Below are 18,664 nucleotides of genomic sequence, written 5' to 3' on the forward strand. Positions count from 1 at the left end.
TTTTTGTTTTGTTTTGTAATGTTTGTTTGTGAGTCCCTTGTTTGTTAAATTGATTAAAACTGAGCACTGTTCTTCAGAAAAATCCTCCAGGTCCTGCAGATTCTTCAGTTTCTCAGCATCTTTTGCATATTTGAACCCTTTCCAGCAGTGACTGTATGATTTTGAGATCCATCTTTTCACACTGAAGACAACTGAGGGACTTAACACAACTATTAAAAAAGGTTCAAACATTCACTGATGCTCCAAAAGGAAACACGATGCATTAAGAGCAGAGAAACAAGCCAGTATCTTTTGTTGCTTCCGAAGGGCTGTACTAAATGGGAAAAAATTATATTTCAACAAAATAAGAAAAATTTTGACATCTTCATCCTGTTCAAAAGTTTTCACCCCCAGCTCTTAATGCATTGTGTTTTCTTCTGGAGCATCAGTGAATGTTTGAACCTTCTTTAATAGTTGCGTTGAGTCAATCAATTGTCCCCAGTTTGAAAAGATGGATCTCAAAATCATACAGTCACTGCTGGAAAGGGTTCAAATATTGAAACGATGCTGGAAAACTGAAGAATCTGCAGGACCTGGAAGATTTTTCTGAAGAACAGTGCTCAGTTTAACTGTTCAGAACAAACAACAGTCATAGATCATCCAGGTAACCACACATGGTATTAAGAACCAAGGTTTCCCAAACTTTTGACTTTTGAAAGGGGGTTATTATTATAATTGTAGCTATTTTTTGTATTGTGGACTATATGTAAACATCTTTAGATTCTGCAAGGGGTTCCCTAACTTTTGCATGCCACTGTATGTGTAGCTCTTCAAAAGCAATTGTGGCTTAATTTCAACCTGTCACTTACTGTCACTATTGTGTAATGATTTGGGAAGGTCTTGGTGGGATAAGCAGGTCGCATATATGGAGTGGAGGTCCCACATTTCCCTGAAGAAACAAGACAAGATTAATTACTGAATCGTAAGTTTTTACAATAGTTTAAACTAGTGGGTGACATCCACGGAACTTCGAAATGAATTACAATTATTTATGAATTATTACAACTTATTTTAATATACAGGTGCAGTAATAAAAAAATGACCTGTTTCTTTAATACAGCAATCCTCTTATGAGCTGACATTTCAGAATGACAAATCTTAAGACATTTTAAACAAAACTGGATTAAAAATGTTTATTACATACACCTAACAGATCTGACAAACGTAATTCTTTAGCCAGAGTCAAACTCTGAGTGAATGTGACATACTGAGTTTGCTGATGACAGGAAGCAGGCTGCTGTATGCTTTCATGTATCCTGCCCTGAATCCATCCAGAGACACCAGAAGCAGCGGCGGTTTAGAAAACCTACAGAAAAAAAAATGACAGTTTTTAGAAATGCTTGTCATGCCATGGAAAAAAGTAGCTTCCTCTTTCAGTTGGAGTGCCCATGGGTAAAAATAGCAATAGGAAACTTGAGCAGGGTTTTACCCAGAGAACAGCAGATGTTGATGTATTTCTACAGGCAAAGCCCAAAGACCTGTCACACCCAAAACGCCAAATTCAACAAGCAGATCGACAGGGAAAAACATGCTTTATTTCACAGTCTTGAATCATCGTGAGGCTCTCAATAGGAAAGAGCTTGCATGCTCTAACTTGTAATATTATTATGGAATGTATTTTCTATTTATTATTGTCATTTTGATCATAAAGCTTTTAACTGCTATTGCATGAGTAATTCAACAGACTTTAAGTGCCAAAATATTACAAAAGACACAATATCCTTCTAATACCGTTTTGTTTGCCTTACTGTAGACGTCTTAAATGACAAGACTATAAAGCTATATTAGCAGTCCTGCCTGCTTCAACACATCTCCCAAAAACAAAACAGCATTATCAAAAAAAAAAACAAATCCAGAAAGCATGAAGCTGAATTTATTGTCAATTAAATTCCAAACTATAAAAAATAAGCTATAAAATAAAATGGCATTAAACATACAATTTTCAGTATTGAGTGTATGGCTCCCCAACACACACAATCATGTGTTTTTTTATTTTTTATGAGAAGCAATGGCTGCTAAAATGGTTTTAAAGTTAAAGCACGTGGCTCTTTAATTTGTCTATTTGTGTTTACGCCATTGAATACCATTATGGCTAAAGCTGAATGTATTTCAGAGTACATTTATTATAGCTAATGGAAAAACAACACTGACCACACAGTCCATTTACCCAGAGTCAGACATAAACACAAACACGCCTAAACATCTCTTTGTGCATCTAAATAGATGCATTCATACAGTGCCATTTAAAACTCTGAGTCCACATGTGATTTAAAAGCTATTTTAAACCCAGAAAGAAAGTTTTAGAATGCTGCTATTTTAAAACAGTGTTGTGATATGAAATGAATACTATTTCTAGGCCACTAATTAAATAATGCAGTTCATTCCAATGAACTTCAGAAACCTCTTTGGATCATTCTCATATCATGATGGGTGACACGATCATTAGGTTTATGTGGAGTTCCTGAACTTATTCAAGACCATTAAACATAACAGAAGTCTAAAACCAGTTACCCTAAAACAAAACCTCTTTTTGTTAAGTCTTTGGCTAACTTTTGCAGTATGGAAGCTGTCTTAGCTTTCAGATGCAGCTAGGGGTATAATTTTCAAAGGAAACAAATATTTCATCCCAAATGTTGGCAGTGTTGGGAAGGTTACTTTGGAAATGTGAAAAGTTACAGATTACAAGTTACCATATTTAAAATGTAAAAAGTGGTGTAACTATTTCAATTGCTTTATTAATGTAATGTAACTAATTACTTTTTTGATTACTTTTCTAAATTAATCTAACAGATGTTTTCAACTCTTCACACGTATTACATGACAAAAGGTATCTTTTCCATGCTAGTCGTTTTTTTTTCCTAACTAGCCACGGTGGTTTCTAACGGTTTTTATTTCTGTGACGTGGAACAACAACATACAAACTATATGACAGTGATAATCTCAGGTAATGATTATGTGCTTTATTTAAAGTTAAAGGTGTCTAATGGGACTTTGAATATCATTTTGTTTGAACTTATAGCCACACTGAAAGCAACAGTTGATAGTTTACCTTGGATCTTGAAAATAAACTAAAGCAAAGATGTGCGTTAAAACTGCAAAATCAGTGCGAACCAACAAGCATATTCCATAACAAAAATGGTATCAGTCACTCAGTATGTACATTTAATAATCTTAAAAAGATTTCACACTTATGATTAGATTATAAACTTTATACAACATTTCGTTGCGAGCTTCCAGAAAGAGCCCACCCACACACTTTTGATTGGCTGTGATATTTAATTGATTTTAACACAAAAGCATCAGGATAGCATCGCTTTACTAAACAGCCTTTAAATAGCAGGAAGCATTGTGTATATCAAAAATAGGCAAAGCAACAAACTAATATTATTCAACATACAAAAATTAGGGCAAAAATTATTTGATCCCTGCTGATTTTGTATGTTCGTCCACTGACAAAGAAATTATCAGTCTATACTTTTAATGGTAGGTTTATTTTAACAGTGAGAGATAGAATAACAACAACAACAACAACAAAATCCAAAAATTAAAAAAAAGTTATAAATTGATTTGCATTTAATGAGTGAAATAAGTATTTGATCCCCTATCTATCAGCAAGATTTCTGGCTCCCAGGTATCTTTTATAGAGGTAACAAACTGAGATTAGGAGCACTCTCTTAAAGGAAGTCTTCCTAATCTCAGTTTGTTACCTGTATAAAAGACACCTGTTCACAGAAGCAATCAATAAATCAGATTCCAAGCTCTCCACCGTGGCCAAGACCAAATAACTGTCCAAGGATGTCAGGAAGACCTTCGTTAAGCAGCTTGGTGAGAAGGTGACAACAGTTGGTGCGATTATTCGCAAATGGAAGAAACATAAAATAATCTCCCTTGGTCTGGGGCTCCATGCAAGATCTCCCCTCGTGGACTTTCAATGATCAAGAGAACAGTGAGAAATCAGCCCAGAACTACACAGGAGGATCTTGTCAATGATCTCAAGGCAGCTGGGACCATAGTCACCAAGAAAACAACTGGTAAAACACGATACCGAGAAGGACTGAAATCCTGCAGCACCCGCAAAGTCTCCCTGCTCAAGAAAGCACATGTACAGGCCCATCTGAAGTTTGCCAATGAACATCTGAATGATTCAGAGGAGAACTGGGTGAAAGTGTTGTGGTCAGATCAGACCGAAATCAAGCTCTTTGGCATCAACTCAACTCGCCGTGTTTGGAGGAGGAGGAATGCTGCCTATGACCCCCCGAGAACACCATCCCCACGTCAAATATAGAGGTGGAAACATTATGCTTTGGGTGTGTTGTTCTTCTAAGGGGACAGAACAACTGCACCGCATTAAAGAGACGATGGATGGGGCCATTCACCTTCAAATCTTGGATGAGAACCTCATTCCCCCAGCCAGGGCATTGAAAATGGGTTGTGGAAGAGTATTCCAGCATGACAATGACCCAAAACACATGGCCAAAGTAACAAAGGAGTAGCTTAAGAAGAAGCACATTAAGGTCCTGTAGTGGCCTAGCCAGTCTCCAGACCATAATGAGCTGAAGGTTTGAGTTGCCAAATGTCAGCTTCGAAACCTTAATAACTTGAAGAGCATCTATAAAGAGGAGTGTGTGCAAACCTGTTGGCCAACTACAAGAAACATCTGACCTTTGTGATTGCCAACAAGGTTTTTTTTTTTTACATAAAGTAATTAGGTGTAAGCCTCTTTGTAATAGTTAAGATTTTCATAACAGATTACAGTTATATTTATTTTGTATTTAAAAGGGTCATGAACTGAGAAACCAAAATTCCCTTAATATTTTGACATATAAGAGGTCTTTGTACTATAAAACATCCTGTAAGTATCAGAACTTAAAACTTTCTTGTTAGTCTAAAAAAAAGCTTAATTGAATCTGAAATGTGCCACTCTATGATGTAATAGTATGGATAAACACTGCCTGTTTAGCCCTGTCCACCAATTTGTGCATTTTAGTGTAAATAACAAGAGAGGTGAACATGCAGGTCTACTCAAAAAACAAATTTAATGAAGTTTCAGACCCAGTCAGTAAGAACTTGGTCCTTTGTTTAATTAATTTTACCATGGATTTGTTTAGAAACAAGGAACAATTTGACGCAGGCTTTTCAAAAAGATTGAAACTAAGAATGTGTTCACACTTGTAATTTGGTTGTTTGATTCATTTGGTCTAGACCAAAAAAGAAAAATTTTATCCTGGTCTTCTCAGCATTCACACTGGCATTTTTGACAGTGAACTTAAAGATGCCGAACCTAAAGGCATAGTGATATGTTCACAACCTGATTGGTCGGGTTGAGTGACGTATATATTGTGACGGAACTCACCGAACGCTCTAAACAAAAGCAAAAAGGTGCATTCAATGATTAGTCTGCTCAGCGCCACTTTAAGTTGAATACACCCAATGCTGTCTGCTGGACTAAGAGTGCTCATTGTTGCATGTATATGATTTTATTTTCACCACCTGGGAACTTGTAAATAGCTTGTAAATTACCTCCTCGTTGCTCCACTTTTGCCCTGTGCTCATTTTGTTTTGGATACACTGCATGTTCCCTTTGTGAAATCATGTCACATAGCGTTGCAACTTGTCATTACTTGCTTTTCTTGGTTCATTTAGAAGAATTTGGTCTGTGTCATGTTCATATTTCATTCAAACCGCACCAGATTTCATTTGGAAGTGGACCGAGACATTTTTTTTTGCGGTCTCGGTCCACTTGTTTGGTGCGCACCAGGGTTCGGATGGCAGCGTTCGCACTAACTCAAATAAACCGCACTAACAGAGCAATCGCACCAGAGTTCATTTTAATCGAATTAAACATGACAAGTGTGAACACACCCTAAAGACAATGCTGTGCTTACGACTATATTGGATCTGACAGTAATGTTGTGCCACACAAGTTTATAATGTGGTCACTATTACTTTGTTTGTTATTACAGATTGTTTGATATGTACTGAGTATTTACGCATTTTGCCAATCATACGCAAGCGTTAGCCAATCATAGGAGTGAGCGTTTACTTCTGAGTCTACAATCCACCATGCCTATTCAAACAGAGAATTCTGATGAGGGTGGTCAAAACAGGACAGAAAATTAAAATTATGATGTTTTTGATGTATAAAAATAACATTATAAGGGGACCTTGAACAGTAAAAAATAATAATAAAGGCAGTTCATTACCCCTTTAAAATATATAACACAGTTACATACAACTAGTTACTCCCTAACACTGAAAATTGGTAACAATATACTGTCAAAGGGATGTGGTGGCCAACACACAATGTGCTTAGAAAACCAATAAAGCCTCATTAACTATAGACGAAGATGCTAATTCCTAAGCTTGGAGTTAATTATATTAACCTGATTGAGATCTTGATACAGAGCCATCTCATTTATAAACATAAGTCTGTTACCCAACAGGACATTGAGGAGTCCTGATGTCCTCACAGTCCTCTTCAAGCCAAGGTTTTTCACCTGTGAAGAAAAGAAGGAAGAGAAAGGAAGTATTAATAGTAACTTGAAACTCTGGCCAGGTGTGTTTGTTCCCTTAGTGTTAAATTTTCTAAAGTTTCCATTGATTTAACGGTGAGAATGAGAAATGAAATGGTGACAAAGAACAGTTCAGTTTTGAAAAGCAGGAAAAGGGGGAAATTGTTAGCCTTGATAAGACAACAGCACCACAAACATTCAAACATAATCAAACTGGATTGAAGCCAAAGTACAGAACAGAATACTGGAACTTCATTACAGTCTTCTAATTATACAAACAACTGACAGTCCAGACAGCCTTTTTCAAGTGATAGAAATTAGCTGTCAGCAGCTAATGCACAGGCAGGAACAAACATGGCTGTGGTTGTGTACATTAGCATTACTGAAATAAGTCAGATAGTGGAATTGTAAGTGAACACAGCCGACATGTGGAATCTTAAATCTGTGCTCTGTGCTCCCTGTTGTGTTTAACAAATGTCATATGTGAACAATTTGTGTTTTCAGAGGATTCGAAGAGCAGATGCAGTGCTTTCAACTACAGCCAAATCTTTTTTCTTCTTCTTCTTTTTTTTTTTTTTTTGCTCTCACACAAATATCCTGCTAGGAAATGTGGAAATCAGGGCTGGTTGTCACACAGAAAAGTTATCACAAGTTATTTCAGATTTTTTTTTACCCATTTAAGTATACAGTTGAGGTCAAAAGTTTACACCCCCTTTCAGAATCTGCAAAATGTTATTTTAGCAATATATGAGGGATCTTACAAAATGCATGTTATTGTTTATTTAGTACTGATTGGAAAAAAAAAATATTTCACATGAAAGATGTTTACATATAGTCCACCAGAGAAAATAATAGTTGAATATATAAAAATTACCCCGTTCAAAACTTTACATCTCTTTGATTCTTAATACTGTGTTCTTACCTGAATGAGTGATAGTTGTTCATGAGTTGCTTGCTTGTCCTGTTCTTCAGAAAAATCCTTCAGGTCCCACAAATTATTTGTTTTTTCAGCGTTTTTGTGTATTTTAACTCTTTCCAACCCTTTCCAACAATGACTGTATGATTTTGAGATCCATCTTTTTACACAGAGGACAACTGAGGGACTCATATGCAACTATTACAGAAGGTTCAAATGCTCACTGATGCTCCAGAAGGAAAAACCATGCATTAAGAACTGGGGGTGTAAACTTTTGAACAGAATGGAGATGTGTATATTTTTCTTATTTTGCCTATATATAATATTTTTTTCATTTAGTACTGCCCTTCAAAGGCTACAGAAGATAGTTACATGGTTCCCATAAGACAAAATAAGTTAAATGTACCCTTATCTTCAAATGCTCTTAATGCATGTTTTTTTTTTCCTTCAGGAGCATCAGTGAGTGTTTGAACCTTCTGTAATAGTTGCATATGAGTCCCTTAGTTGTCCTCTGTGTAAAAAGATGGATCTTAAAATCATACAGTCATTGTTAGAAATGGTTCAAATACACACAAATGCTGGAAAACCAAATCATTTGTGGAACCTGAATGATTTTCTAAAAAAAAAAGCTGTTTAGGACAAACAAGGGACTCATGAACAACTATCACTAAACAAAAAGACACAACTGTGAATCATTCAGATTTACAGTAATAAAAATCAAGGGGGTGTAAACTTTTGAACGGAGTAATTTTTATAAATTCAACTTTTATTTTCTCTTGTGGACTATATGTAAACATCTTTTATGTGAAATATCTTATTCAGGTCAGTACTAAATAGACAATCACATGCATTTTGCATGATTCCTCTTATTTTGGTAAAATAATTAACATTTTGCAGATTCTGAAAGTGGGATGTAAACCTTTGACTTTAACTGTAATTTAAAGTAATAGTTCACCCAAAAAATGTACATTTTCTCAGCATTTACTAAACCTCAAATTATTCCAAACCTGTATGGATTTATGGATTCTGTTGAACACAAAAGAAGTTATTTTGGGTAACCAAACAGGTTGCTCTTTACTTCTATAGAATGAGAAAGAAATAGGAAGTCAAAAGGGACCAGCAACTGCTGGTCTGCACTTTATTTTTGGGTAAACTATTCCTTCTAGTACATCTTTATATGTAATTTTATTATGACTTTTATTGTCTTTGAAATATGGTTACTTAATGGCAGGTTCCCAGTTTGACAACTTACTATAGTGTGACAACATAAATCTTTTTTTTACAGCGTAATAAAACTGAAAATGTTAATGACTTTAAGATTCAATACATAAACTGACTTTCAAATATAAACCTATTTATTCGAGTAAATAAGTGATGGCTAGTATAAAACAAAAGTGATGCTATATCGCTATTTGGACACTATTCTGTCCAAACACACCTGAAAAGTGACCTGGAATATTCCCATTTGTGAAAATATTTCCAAGGAAAACAACTGGCTATGAAAAGACCATTTAGGGAAGCTTCACTGCTCTCTATATCCTGCTGAGGGAAGATGAACTCCAGCCCCAAACAACTTCAAAGACAAATCCTTCATATCCATTACAACCTCACAGGCACTATAAACCTTTCAATGAAACAGATACATGAAACATAAATACAACTAACACAATATGCAGCATGTCATGTACCTTCACATATGTTCTTGTAGTTGAAGCAGCAGTCACCCACTTTCACACAGTCTTCGGAACAGGAGCAGAGGCTGTTTAGCAAACGCTCCTCACCGCAGCGGAATTTAGAACATGTCCAGCGCTTACCTGGAACACAATGATAAACAGCAATATTCATTCAGACTGTCAGGCATTAGTGCCACAGACAATGAAACAAAGCAGAGTTCAAACTTGAACAAACGAGAAATAATTGTTGACTATAAGTTAAGGCTGTTAACATGAACAAACAATGAACAATACATTTTAATATTTTCTGTTTTCATTTTGATTTCAGGTAATTCTAGTAATTTTGTTGTTTTGTCATTTCTAATAGTTTTTAAATGTATATGTACAGTTGCGATCAAAATTATTTAACCCCCTTGACCTGCAAGACATTTTGGCGCAGAGAACAAAAGTTTATGAAAACAATTTTAACAAAGGTATTAGTATACTATTAGAGAAAGTTTATTAATACATATTTGAGTAACTCTAAAAATGTAAAGTCGATGAATAAAAAAAACATTAAATGTTCAAAATTATTAACTCCCAAAAGTCAAAATTGGTGCAGAGGCTTTAATTGTTTAAAACCACCAATATTAACACTGCTTGGGCTGCTTAGAAGTTTCGGTCAGATCCCTACTGGAATCTTGGCCCAGTCCTCGCCTGAAAGCTTCCAGATCACTGATAATTTTAGGCTTTCATATTGCCACGTTGCCTTCTTCAAATTTAACAAAATATCTTCAATGAGAATAAATCTTGAGACTGAACAGGCCACTCAAGAACATTCTAGGACCAATCCCTGAACCAAGCATAAGCAGATTGGGATGTATACTTTGGGATGATTGTCCTGCAGGAAAGTCCACTGATCATCATCTTCAGTCTTTACACCAAAGGCATTACCGATATGGCCTAATACTTCAAAGAATCCATGATGTCCTTCATACATTCATGATTTCTACTTCCTGCAACAGTTAACACCCCCATAACAAGTTCTCCACATGTTTGACCACGGAGATGGGGTTCTTCTTCTCATTTGCTTTGCCTTTGGACCAGACATACCGCAGATTCATGGGTCCAAAAAAGTTCTAGTTGTGTCACATCACTCCATAAAATATTCTTCCAGGACTCCACAGGTCTATCCAAATGAATTTTTGCATGTTCAAGTCAGCCTTTTATGTTCTTCTTAGTCAAGAGTGGCATTCAGCAAGATGCCCCAACATGAAGGCCATTGCCTTGTGTTCTTCTTATACTCTGCACTCTGTCTTTGGCTATACATTGCATTTCCTCAGTTGTTCTGATCAAACATTGTATGATATTGTGCTTTTTCTTCACATCCTCAAAGGTTTTCTGCTTTCTTTTCAACATATTTTAAGCTCAAAGGCAACCAGCTGTGTCTACAGGAATTTTTAATGACTTGGAAATCTTTATGTAGCCGACTTCAAGTAGTAATTGAACTTTTGCTTCACTATAGTGTCTCTATAGCTTTTGTGAAGCCTCTGTTGACATATTTGCTCTGTTGACTTATTAGTCATATTTGCTACTTCAGCACATGCATGGGCTAATTGTATTTATGTGTAACCGCTACAGCTTATTCTGTTTTCTAAGAGTTTCTAAAGGTTTAATGGTGTTTTAAGACCATTTTGTTTCCCACCATACAAATAAGTGACTAAAAAACAACAATGTTGAATAGGGGTTGAATACTTGTGTCATAGCTGTATTATTTAAAAAAAAATCTTATATTATAAATATTACATTATGTATTGACACAATCGCTTTTAATATGCCAGTAAAGTGTTACAGATGCATTTTTTAAAGTCCTTATATCTGTAAAGTACTGCAGTCTCTGGGGATTGAATTTTGATTGCAACAGTTTTTGTTAACATTTATGACACTTTAGAAAATTTACTTCTATCATTTAAAACTGCTTGGTTGTTCTGCTTTCAAATAATGATTCCCACATATCATGCATCTTTAAAAAATCCCTGATTTACTCTTTCTTAAATTCAAAAGAATTAGATGAAAATGTTTTTGTCCATACAATGCAAGTCAGCATGACTGATCTGAGGAATGCAAGTCAGCAAAAACTGCACGACTAATCTATGGAAGATTTCAAAATACAGTATATAGCAGTAAAGTGGATCAAAAAAGTTAATAAAAGTTGTCCTAACAAAAACAGCTATTGTTTTGGTTTTAGGACAACTTTGATGATCCACTTCAAATGCTGACTACTGTATTCCACAGACAAAAGACGTTTGGGAAACATGAGAGTAAGTACAGAGTAAGTATTTATAAAGAAATTTTCTTTTAAACACCCAGGTCTAGCATTTGCTGGCAAGATAAACATTATGCACACGTGTGTTTGCAGTTGGTAGAAGTGCTCATCTTGAGACATATCGGTATCTGTAAAGCTTTATATAGGACTAAGATGTTGGATAAAGCAACAAAAGGCATTCTAAATGTAGGTCTGTGGGTTTTTGCATGTATGATATAAATAGCTGCAGCTGTTTTACCGGCAGTTAACTTCTTAAGTATTGTACATGTGAAAAAAAATGAGACAGGAGGAGACATTGAGACAGGAAAAGAGTCTGTCTCTCAGCAGACCAAAAGTCACTGATCCTTTATATGCAATTTACCAAATGGAAGCAAAATCCATCCATCCCACACATGCAGTGCACAGAGCAGGCGCCTCAGGGAGGAACATTCGGCTACTGTGCTGGAAAGTACAGCTGATTCAAAACATCAAGGAAAAAAAAAAACTACAGGGAGGGACTTTAAGCCCAAACTCACAGAAAACCACAGAGCACTAACACTTCACTGAGGGAATTTCAACAGGTGGGTGTTGATGGTATAAACAGACCAATGTTGTTTCCAATGTTTGCAGGACTTTTTTTTTTTGGCTGTTACAGCCCTGAATGAATGGTCAGTGTCTGTTCACATACTATAAATATAACTTCCTTTTTTCTTTTCGTTTTCTATCTCAGACACATGCACGAACACAGCTGCTTTGCCAAGCCTCTAAAAAACAAAACATAATTTAACACTTCCTCGAAGTAAACAAATGAGTATAACATTACCATGACCCACGGGAGAGTTCACACCTTGAATTAACAACTTTCTCAGGTGATCCATTTACAAGAGGCCAGCTCTAAATGCAGGTCTAAGCAAAGGCGACAACATATGCAAAATTCACTTTTACATGGTGTTTGCATATAAATGTCTTAGCAGTGTGTGAACACAACAACCCTACCATGATAAAAATCCTTTCACTTCTTTTTTTATTCCCCAAAAACCTAAACAGTCTTAAATCAAGCCGTTTTGATTTTCTAAGCATTATGACGTCATATTGCTTAAGCCCCGCCCACGACCACTGATGGACTATCCCTTATTAGAATATTTCCATCCTCAGCCAGTTGTACACTGTGTACCATTTTTTTGCACTCGAGCAGCTGTAGCGACAACGTCTTGTAAGCAATGCAGGTGTTTTGTGGTTAAATGTAAAAGTGTTAGCTTTGTTTTTTAATGCTAGTGTGCCACCAAATACACAAAAAACTGTAGAAAGGGTAGAGAGCAGTAGCTCATTATCATTTAAAGAGGCATGCACCAAAATGACTTGCTGTGAACAGAGCTGTTTTCAACCAGGGATTTTAACTAAAGTATATTGCAGACATTTCATGAAGAGCTTAAAGAATCATACCAACTTGTGGAAAATAGGCATCCGATGCCCCCTTTAATATCCAATCACCAATAGATTTTTGACCAACTTAAAGGTTGTATCAGCGATTTCTAGGCTGAAAAACAAAGTGTCAATTTCAGCTGACCTTTCATCACGATCCGCTCGCTGCCTGCCCCATAAATTGTCTGTGGAAAAACCGCGTCTCTCTGGTCAGCCTAGGGTCCGAGATATGTCAAAAAAACAATCGGCACTACCAATCTTTCCACACATAAACAAACATTGTTCCAACCAATCAGCGTCAGGAGTTTGGTGTTGTGGACTTTCCTACTGGTGCAGGGATGTGAGGGAGGCGGAGCGAAAGACCACAACACCAAACCCCTGACGCTGATTGGTTGGAACAATGTTTGTTTATGTGTGGAAAGGTTGGTAGTGCCGATTGTTTTTTTGGCATATCTCGGACCCTAGGCTGACCAGAGAGACGCGGTTTTTTCACAGACAATTTATGGGGCAGGCAGCGAGCGGATCGTGATGAAAGGTCAGCTGAAATTGACACTTTATGTTTTAGGCTAGAAATCGCTGATACAACCTTTAAAGGGTAGTTAACCAAAAAAAAAATTAATTTTGTTATCATTTACTCGCCCTCAAGTTGTTCCAAACTAGTTGATGGTAGCTACCAAAATTCTTCAAAATACAATTTGTGTTTGTGTGTGTGTTCAACAGAAGAAAGAATCTTATACAGCTTTGGAACAAGTGGAGGGTGAGTGAAATGATGACAGAATTATCCCTTTAAGTAGGACTTAAGTACATCACTACTGAAAATGTACTTTAAAGTAAAGCTTTTAATTCAACATTATTGTATACGTGAACATCAATCTGTACTTACAGTGCCTTGCAATTTTTTTTTCACATTTTATGTTGCTGCCTTATGTTAAATCGCTTTAAATGACTTTTTTTTACCACATCAATCTACACTCCATACACCATAATGACAAAGCAAAAACAGAATCGTCACAGCTTCATAAAAAAACACTGAAATATGTACATTGCATAAGTATTCATACCCTTAACTCAGTACTTAGCTGAAGCACCTTTACAGGTAGGTATGACGCAACAAGATTTGCGCATCCAAATTTGTCAATTGTCTCTGTCAACTTGGACGGGGTCTGGCAGACATTTTCAGGTTTCTACAAAAATGTTTGATTGGGTTCAAGCTCAGGCTCTGGCTGGGCAACTCAAGGACATTCACATAGTTGTCTATAAGCCACTCTTGCTGTGTGCTTAGGGTCACTGTCCTGTTGGAAGGTGAACCTTCTGCCTAGCCTGAGGTTTTGAATGCTCTGGACTGGGTTTTCATTAGGGTTATCTCAATATTTTGGTGCACTGAGCTTTTCTTCTACTGTGACGAGTCCCTCAGTCTGTGCCACTCAAAAACAGCCCCACAGCATGAGGCTGATACCAGCACACTTTACTTTGGGATGGTACTCTGCAGGCGATGGGAAGTACCTGGTTTCCTTCAAACATGATGCTTGGAATTTAATTATATTCTATTAATATCTTTTTCAACTCCATCTAAAGACCTGTGTTGGATGGTACTCTGCAGGCGATGGGAAGTACCTGGTTTCCTTCAAACATGATGCTTGGAATTTAATTATATTCTATTAATATCTTTCCAACTCCATCTAAAGACCTGTGTGGGATAAGGTTGATAATATACGTTCTAACATTTTATCAGTAGGAAATGCTGTAGTTGATTCAGTAAATCCTTCTCATTGTTTAAGCAAATTTGAATTCATTTCTCTTGCTCAGCTGAAGGATATCATTGTGCATCCAACGCCAACCACCTCATTTTATGATATTCCCCATCACGATTGTTTAAGGAGGTTGTAGACAGATTTATGGCATTGTACTGAGAATGATCTGCCAGAGAGTTGTGGCTTATTGTCAAACAACAAGCATGGTTTTGTGAAGAACTTAGGAGTAATTTTTGATTCTAATATGTGGTTTGATTATCAGGTAAACAGTGTTGTGAAAGCATCCTTCTTTTAGTTGAGGAAGTTATCTGAATTGAAACCTGTGCTTTCAACTAAGGATCTGGAATCTGTCATTAATGCTGTCATTTCCACAAGATTGGACTATTGCAATGCTTTATATTTAGGTTTAAGTGACTAATCAGTTACCCGACTTCAGTATGTGCAGAATGCTGCTGCGAGACTCTTAACTAATACTAGAAAATGGGATCATATTACACCCATGCTGACCTCTCTCCATTGGTTGCCTGTCAATTATAGAATCCAAAACAAGGTGTTAATGTTGGTGTACAAAGCATTGCACAATCAGGCTCCTAGGTATATAAAGGATATGCTGTCACCTTATCAATATCAAAGTTGTTGCGCTACTCTCAAAATTTACTTCAATCTGTTCCATGGACTCGTTTAAGGCGTAATGAAGGCCGTGCCTTTTCAGTTGCAGCTCCCAAACTTTGAAGGATATTTATAAAGGCTTCGTCAACCATGGGCAATTTTAAAAAGAACTAAAAGGCTTGGTTTTTTTTTTCATCAGGCTTTTGGTGTCTGATTGGGTCTGTTAATGTGAGTGATTTTCTTGTATGATTTATATTGATGTTATGTTGTGTTGGTTTGCTTGTTTTTTGTTGTTTTATGGTTTTAATTCGTTCTTTACAGCACGTTGGTCCATTTCTATGGTTTTGAAAGTGCTTTATAAATAAATGTTGAGTTGAGTTGAATTTCATCAGACCACAGAATATTATTTCTCACAATCCGAGGGTCCTTCGAGTCCTTTTTTAAATTTCAAGTGTGTTTTCATGTGTCTTCACTGAGGAGAGAATGGAGTCTTGCCACCCCACCATTAAGCCCAGATTGGTGGAGTGTTGCAGTGATGTTTGTCCTTCTGTAAGTTTCTCCCATCTGCATACATACTCATGGAGCTTAACTAAAGTGACCATCAGGTTCTTGATCACCACTCTAGCCAAAGCCCTTCTCCATCAATTGCTTAGTTTGGCCAGAAGGCCACCTCTAGGAAGAGTTGTGGTTGTTTCAAACTTCTACCATTAAGGGTAATGGGGACTACATGCTTCTGTGGACCTTCAATGCAGCAGAATTTTTCTGAATACTTGTTCATGTGTGGCTCAATGCACACTGTTTTTTTTTTACCTTAGGGCTTGCTTTATACATTTTCAGCTGTTAAACCTTATATTAAGACATGTGTGCCTTTCCAAATCATACCCATTCAATTGAATTTGCAACAGGTTAATTCTCTCAAAGTGTAGTGACAACTACAAGCAATATGAATGCTCATAAACTACATTTTAACTGTCCCAGATAAGGGTATGAATACTTATGCAATGGAATCATTTAAGTTTTTTATTTGTAATAAATTTCCAAAGATGTTAAAAACCTGTTTCCATTATAGTGTATGGAGTGTACACTGATGTGGAAAAAAAGTAATATAAAGCAGTTTAACATAAGGCAGCAACATACTGTAAGAAAATGTGGGGAAAAAATAAAGGGGTATGAATACTTTCGCAAGACACTGTAAGTGTGTTAAGAAATATACTAAAGTGGTCTTTCATTTAATTGATATTATATTATATGCAAGTACAGTGTAAATCAAATACTTAAAATATGAAAATAACAGCATAATCTGTCATCATTTACTCATCCTTGCATTTCATTCCACTGTGGAACATAAAAGAGGAAGTTTTACCAGTGTGGATGGGGTTGCCAAGCTCCCAAAATGACAAAAAGTCTTCACAAAAGTCATCCTTGTGCCTCTAAGCTTACTATATTTAAATGAAGTCTTCTGAAGCCTTGTTGTATGTCAGGAATAGACTAAAATTTCACACAGTCACTATTTACTTTCATTGTTATTGAAGCATCTAAGGAAGAAAGAAAGTCATGTGCATTTTGAAAGATGTGGGGGTGAATAAATGATGACTTTTTCTTCTTTTACTGCTTTATCAGCATTCAGTAATGCATTGACGTCAAAAGTGAACTATGTAGTCATGAAATCAGAGACCGTTCATGAATCTGAAGAGAAATGGTGCAACAAGATGCATGCAATCACTTACTTGGTTCCACACACACTTCCTCATAGTCCAGACAGCAGGTGTCTTCATTTACACACGCAGCGTCACAGTGGCACACTGCATTAGAGTCACGACTTCTGGACAAGCAGCGATATCTACAGCTATTAGTAACTAGAAAACATAAAATAAAAAGCATGTAGACGGTATGATATTTCAAATTTAATGTGGATATAATGATACAAGGCTTTATTTTCAAGCTCAATGACTCCAAAAGGCATTACACAATAGATTAAAGGGTGATAATAGCTGCTGCATATGTAATATAATGTACCATTATATGAAAAAAGATTATGAATGGTGACCTACCTTTACCTGAGATACCTTCATTACTGCAACGTTGTTTGAGTATAAATATGATTGTGAGTATTAAAGCCAGCAAGCCAAGCAGAAGGACCTATAAAGAAACAAAAAACAAGAGAACAAAACTTGAAGTTAGAAGATTCAGTTAAGATTTGCATAGATATAATTTGCTGTTTTTTTAGGAAATAGTGTAATAATAAAAGTTTCTTTGACATAAATGTTGCTAAATACATCCTGCTTGGAAAAATGATCAGCAGAAATTAGCCTTTGTAGGTCTTTGTGCTGGCATTTCACTACTAAGAAAAGGTCAGTTCCTGTGGACACATACTGTACACCACAGTTCAAAAGTTTAAATCTCTTTAAATGCTCATCAAGACTGTATTTATGTGACCAAAAGTGCAGTAAAAATTTTAAAATATTATTGCAATTTAAAACAACATTGTTCTATTTGAATAATTTTTAAAATGTAATTTATTCATGTGATGCAAAGCTGAATTTTCAGCAGCCATTATTTCAGTCTTTAATGTCACATGATCCTTCAGAAATCATTCTATTATGCTGATTTGATGCTTAAGAAATATTTCTTATTATTAATGTTGGAAACAGCTGTGCTGCTTAATATTTTTGTGAAAACCATCATTTTTTTAGCTTGCATATTCTGATTATTCAAAAAAAGCAGCATTTATTTAAAACAGAAATCTTCTGTAACATTTTAAATCTTTACTGTCACTTTTTATCTACTGAATGTGTCCTGGTGGAAAAAATGCTATATTTATATATATATATATATATATATATATATATATATATGTATAATTACTTTAATGTTAAAAGATGAAAGTGACAACTCACAAAGCATTCAGAAAAAAAGCCAGACAATTAATTGCCATAATCATAATTACCAAATGTCTTAAAGCATAAAATTAATAATCATAATCATAATCGTAATTATTTCTTAGAGACTTAGACAATCAGTCGTCAGGCAAATTTCATAATTGTGACAGCCCTAGGTGTATCTTCAAAAACACTGAGCACTGAACCAATGGAAGTGTGATTTCACTAAATTTGCACACACTTTTCATTCCCTCTAAGCTTTTTGTTCAGTTTAAATAAAGCGTTGCTGAAATATGAGATCAGAAGTTTAGGAAAACATTAGGTAATATGCAACTTTTAGATCAAAACCAGGGCTTTTCTTTTTAGCATTTTGAAAGCATTTGAAAGTTTTCTTCCTAGACAACACTTCTAACTAATGATTAATACAGAAATGCATAACAAGCCATTAGCCTGCTGGTGACTGCAGCTATTCGCTTAAAGTGATAGTTCACTCAAAAACAAAAGTTCTGTCATCATCTTCTCTCCCTCAATCTGTTGATCACAAATGTAGATTTTTGAAAAACGTGTAACCAAACAGTT

At 35.8% G+C, this 18,664-nt stretch overlaps 1 protein-coding gene across 1 annotated transcript in view; it reads right to left on the minus strand.

Annotated features, from left to right (window-relative positions):
* The window catches only part of LOC141348628 (venom phosphodiesterase CdcPDE-like), a 62,887-nt gene that overhangs the window by 43,023 nt on the left and 1,200 nt on the right, over window positions 1–18,664 (minus strand). The window contains exons 2-7 of the mRNA XM_073852897.1: window positions 17,258–17,345; window positions 16,934–17,062; window positions 9,156–9,281; window positions 6,476–6,536; window positions 1,248–1,345; window positions 849–928 (exon numbers count right to left, since the gene is read on the minus strand). Of these exons, the coding sequence (XP_073708998.1) occupies window positions 849–928; window positions 1,248–1,345; window positions 6,476–6,536; window positions 9,156–9,281; window positions 16,934–17,062; window positions 17,258–17,345 (582 nt within the window). The remainder of the gene's footprint in view (window positions 1–848; window positions 929–1,247; window positions 1,346–6,475; window positions 6,537–9,155; window positions 9,282–16,933; window positions 17,063–17,257; window positions 17,346–18,664) is intronic.

This window comes from Garra rufa, chromosome 13, assembly GCF_049309525.1.
Source record: "Garra rufa chromosome 13, GarRuf1.0, whole genome shotgun sequence".
NCBI classification, from domain to species: domain Eukaryota; kingdom Metazoa; phylum Chordata; class Actinopteri; order Cypriniformes; family Cyprinidae; genus Garra; species Garra rufa.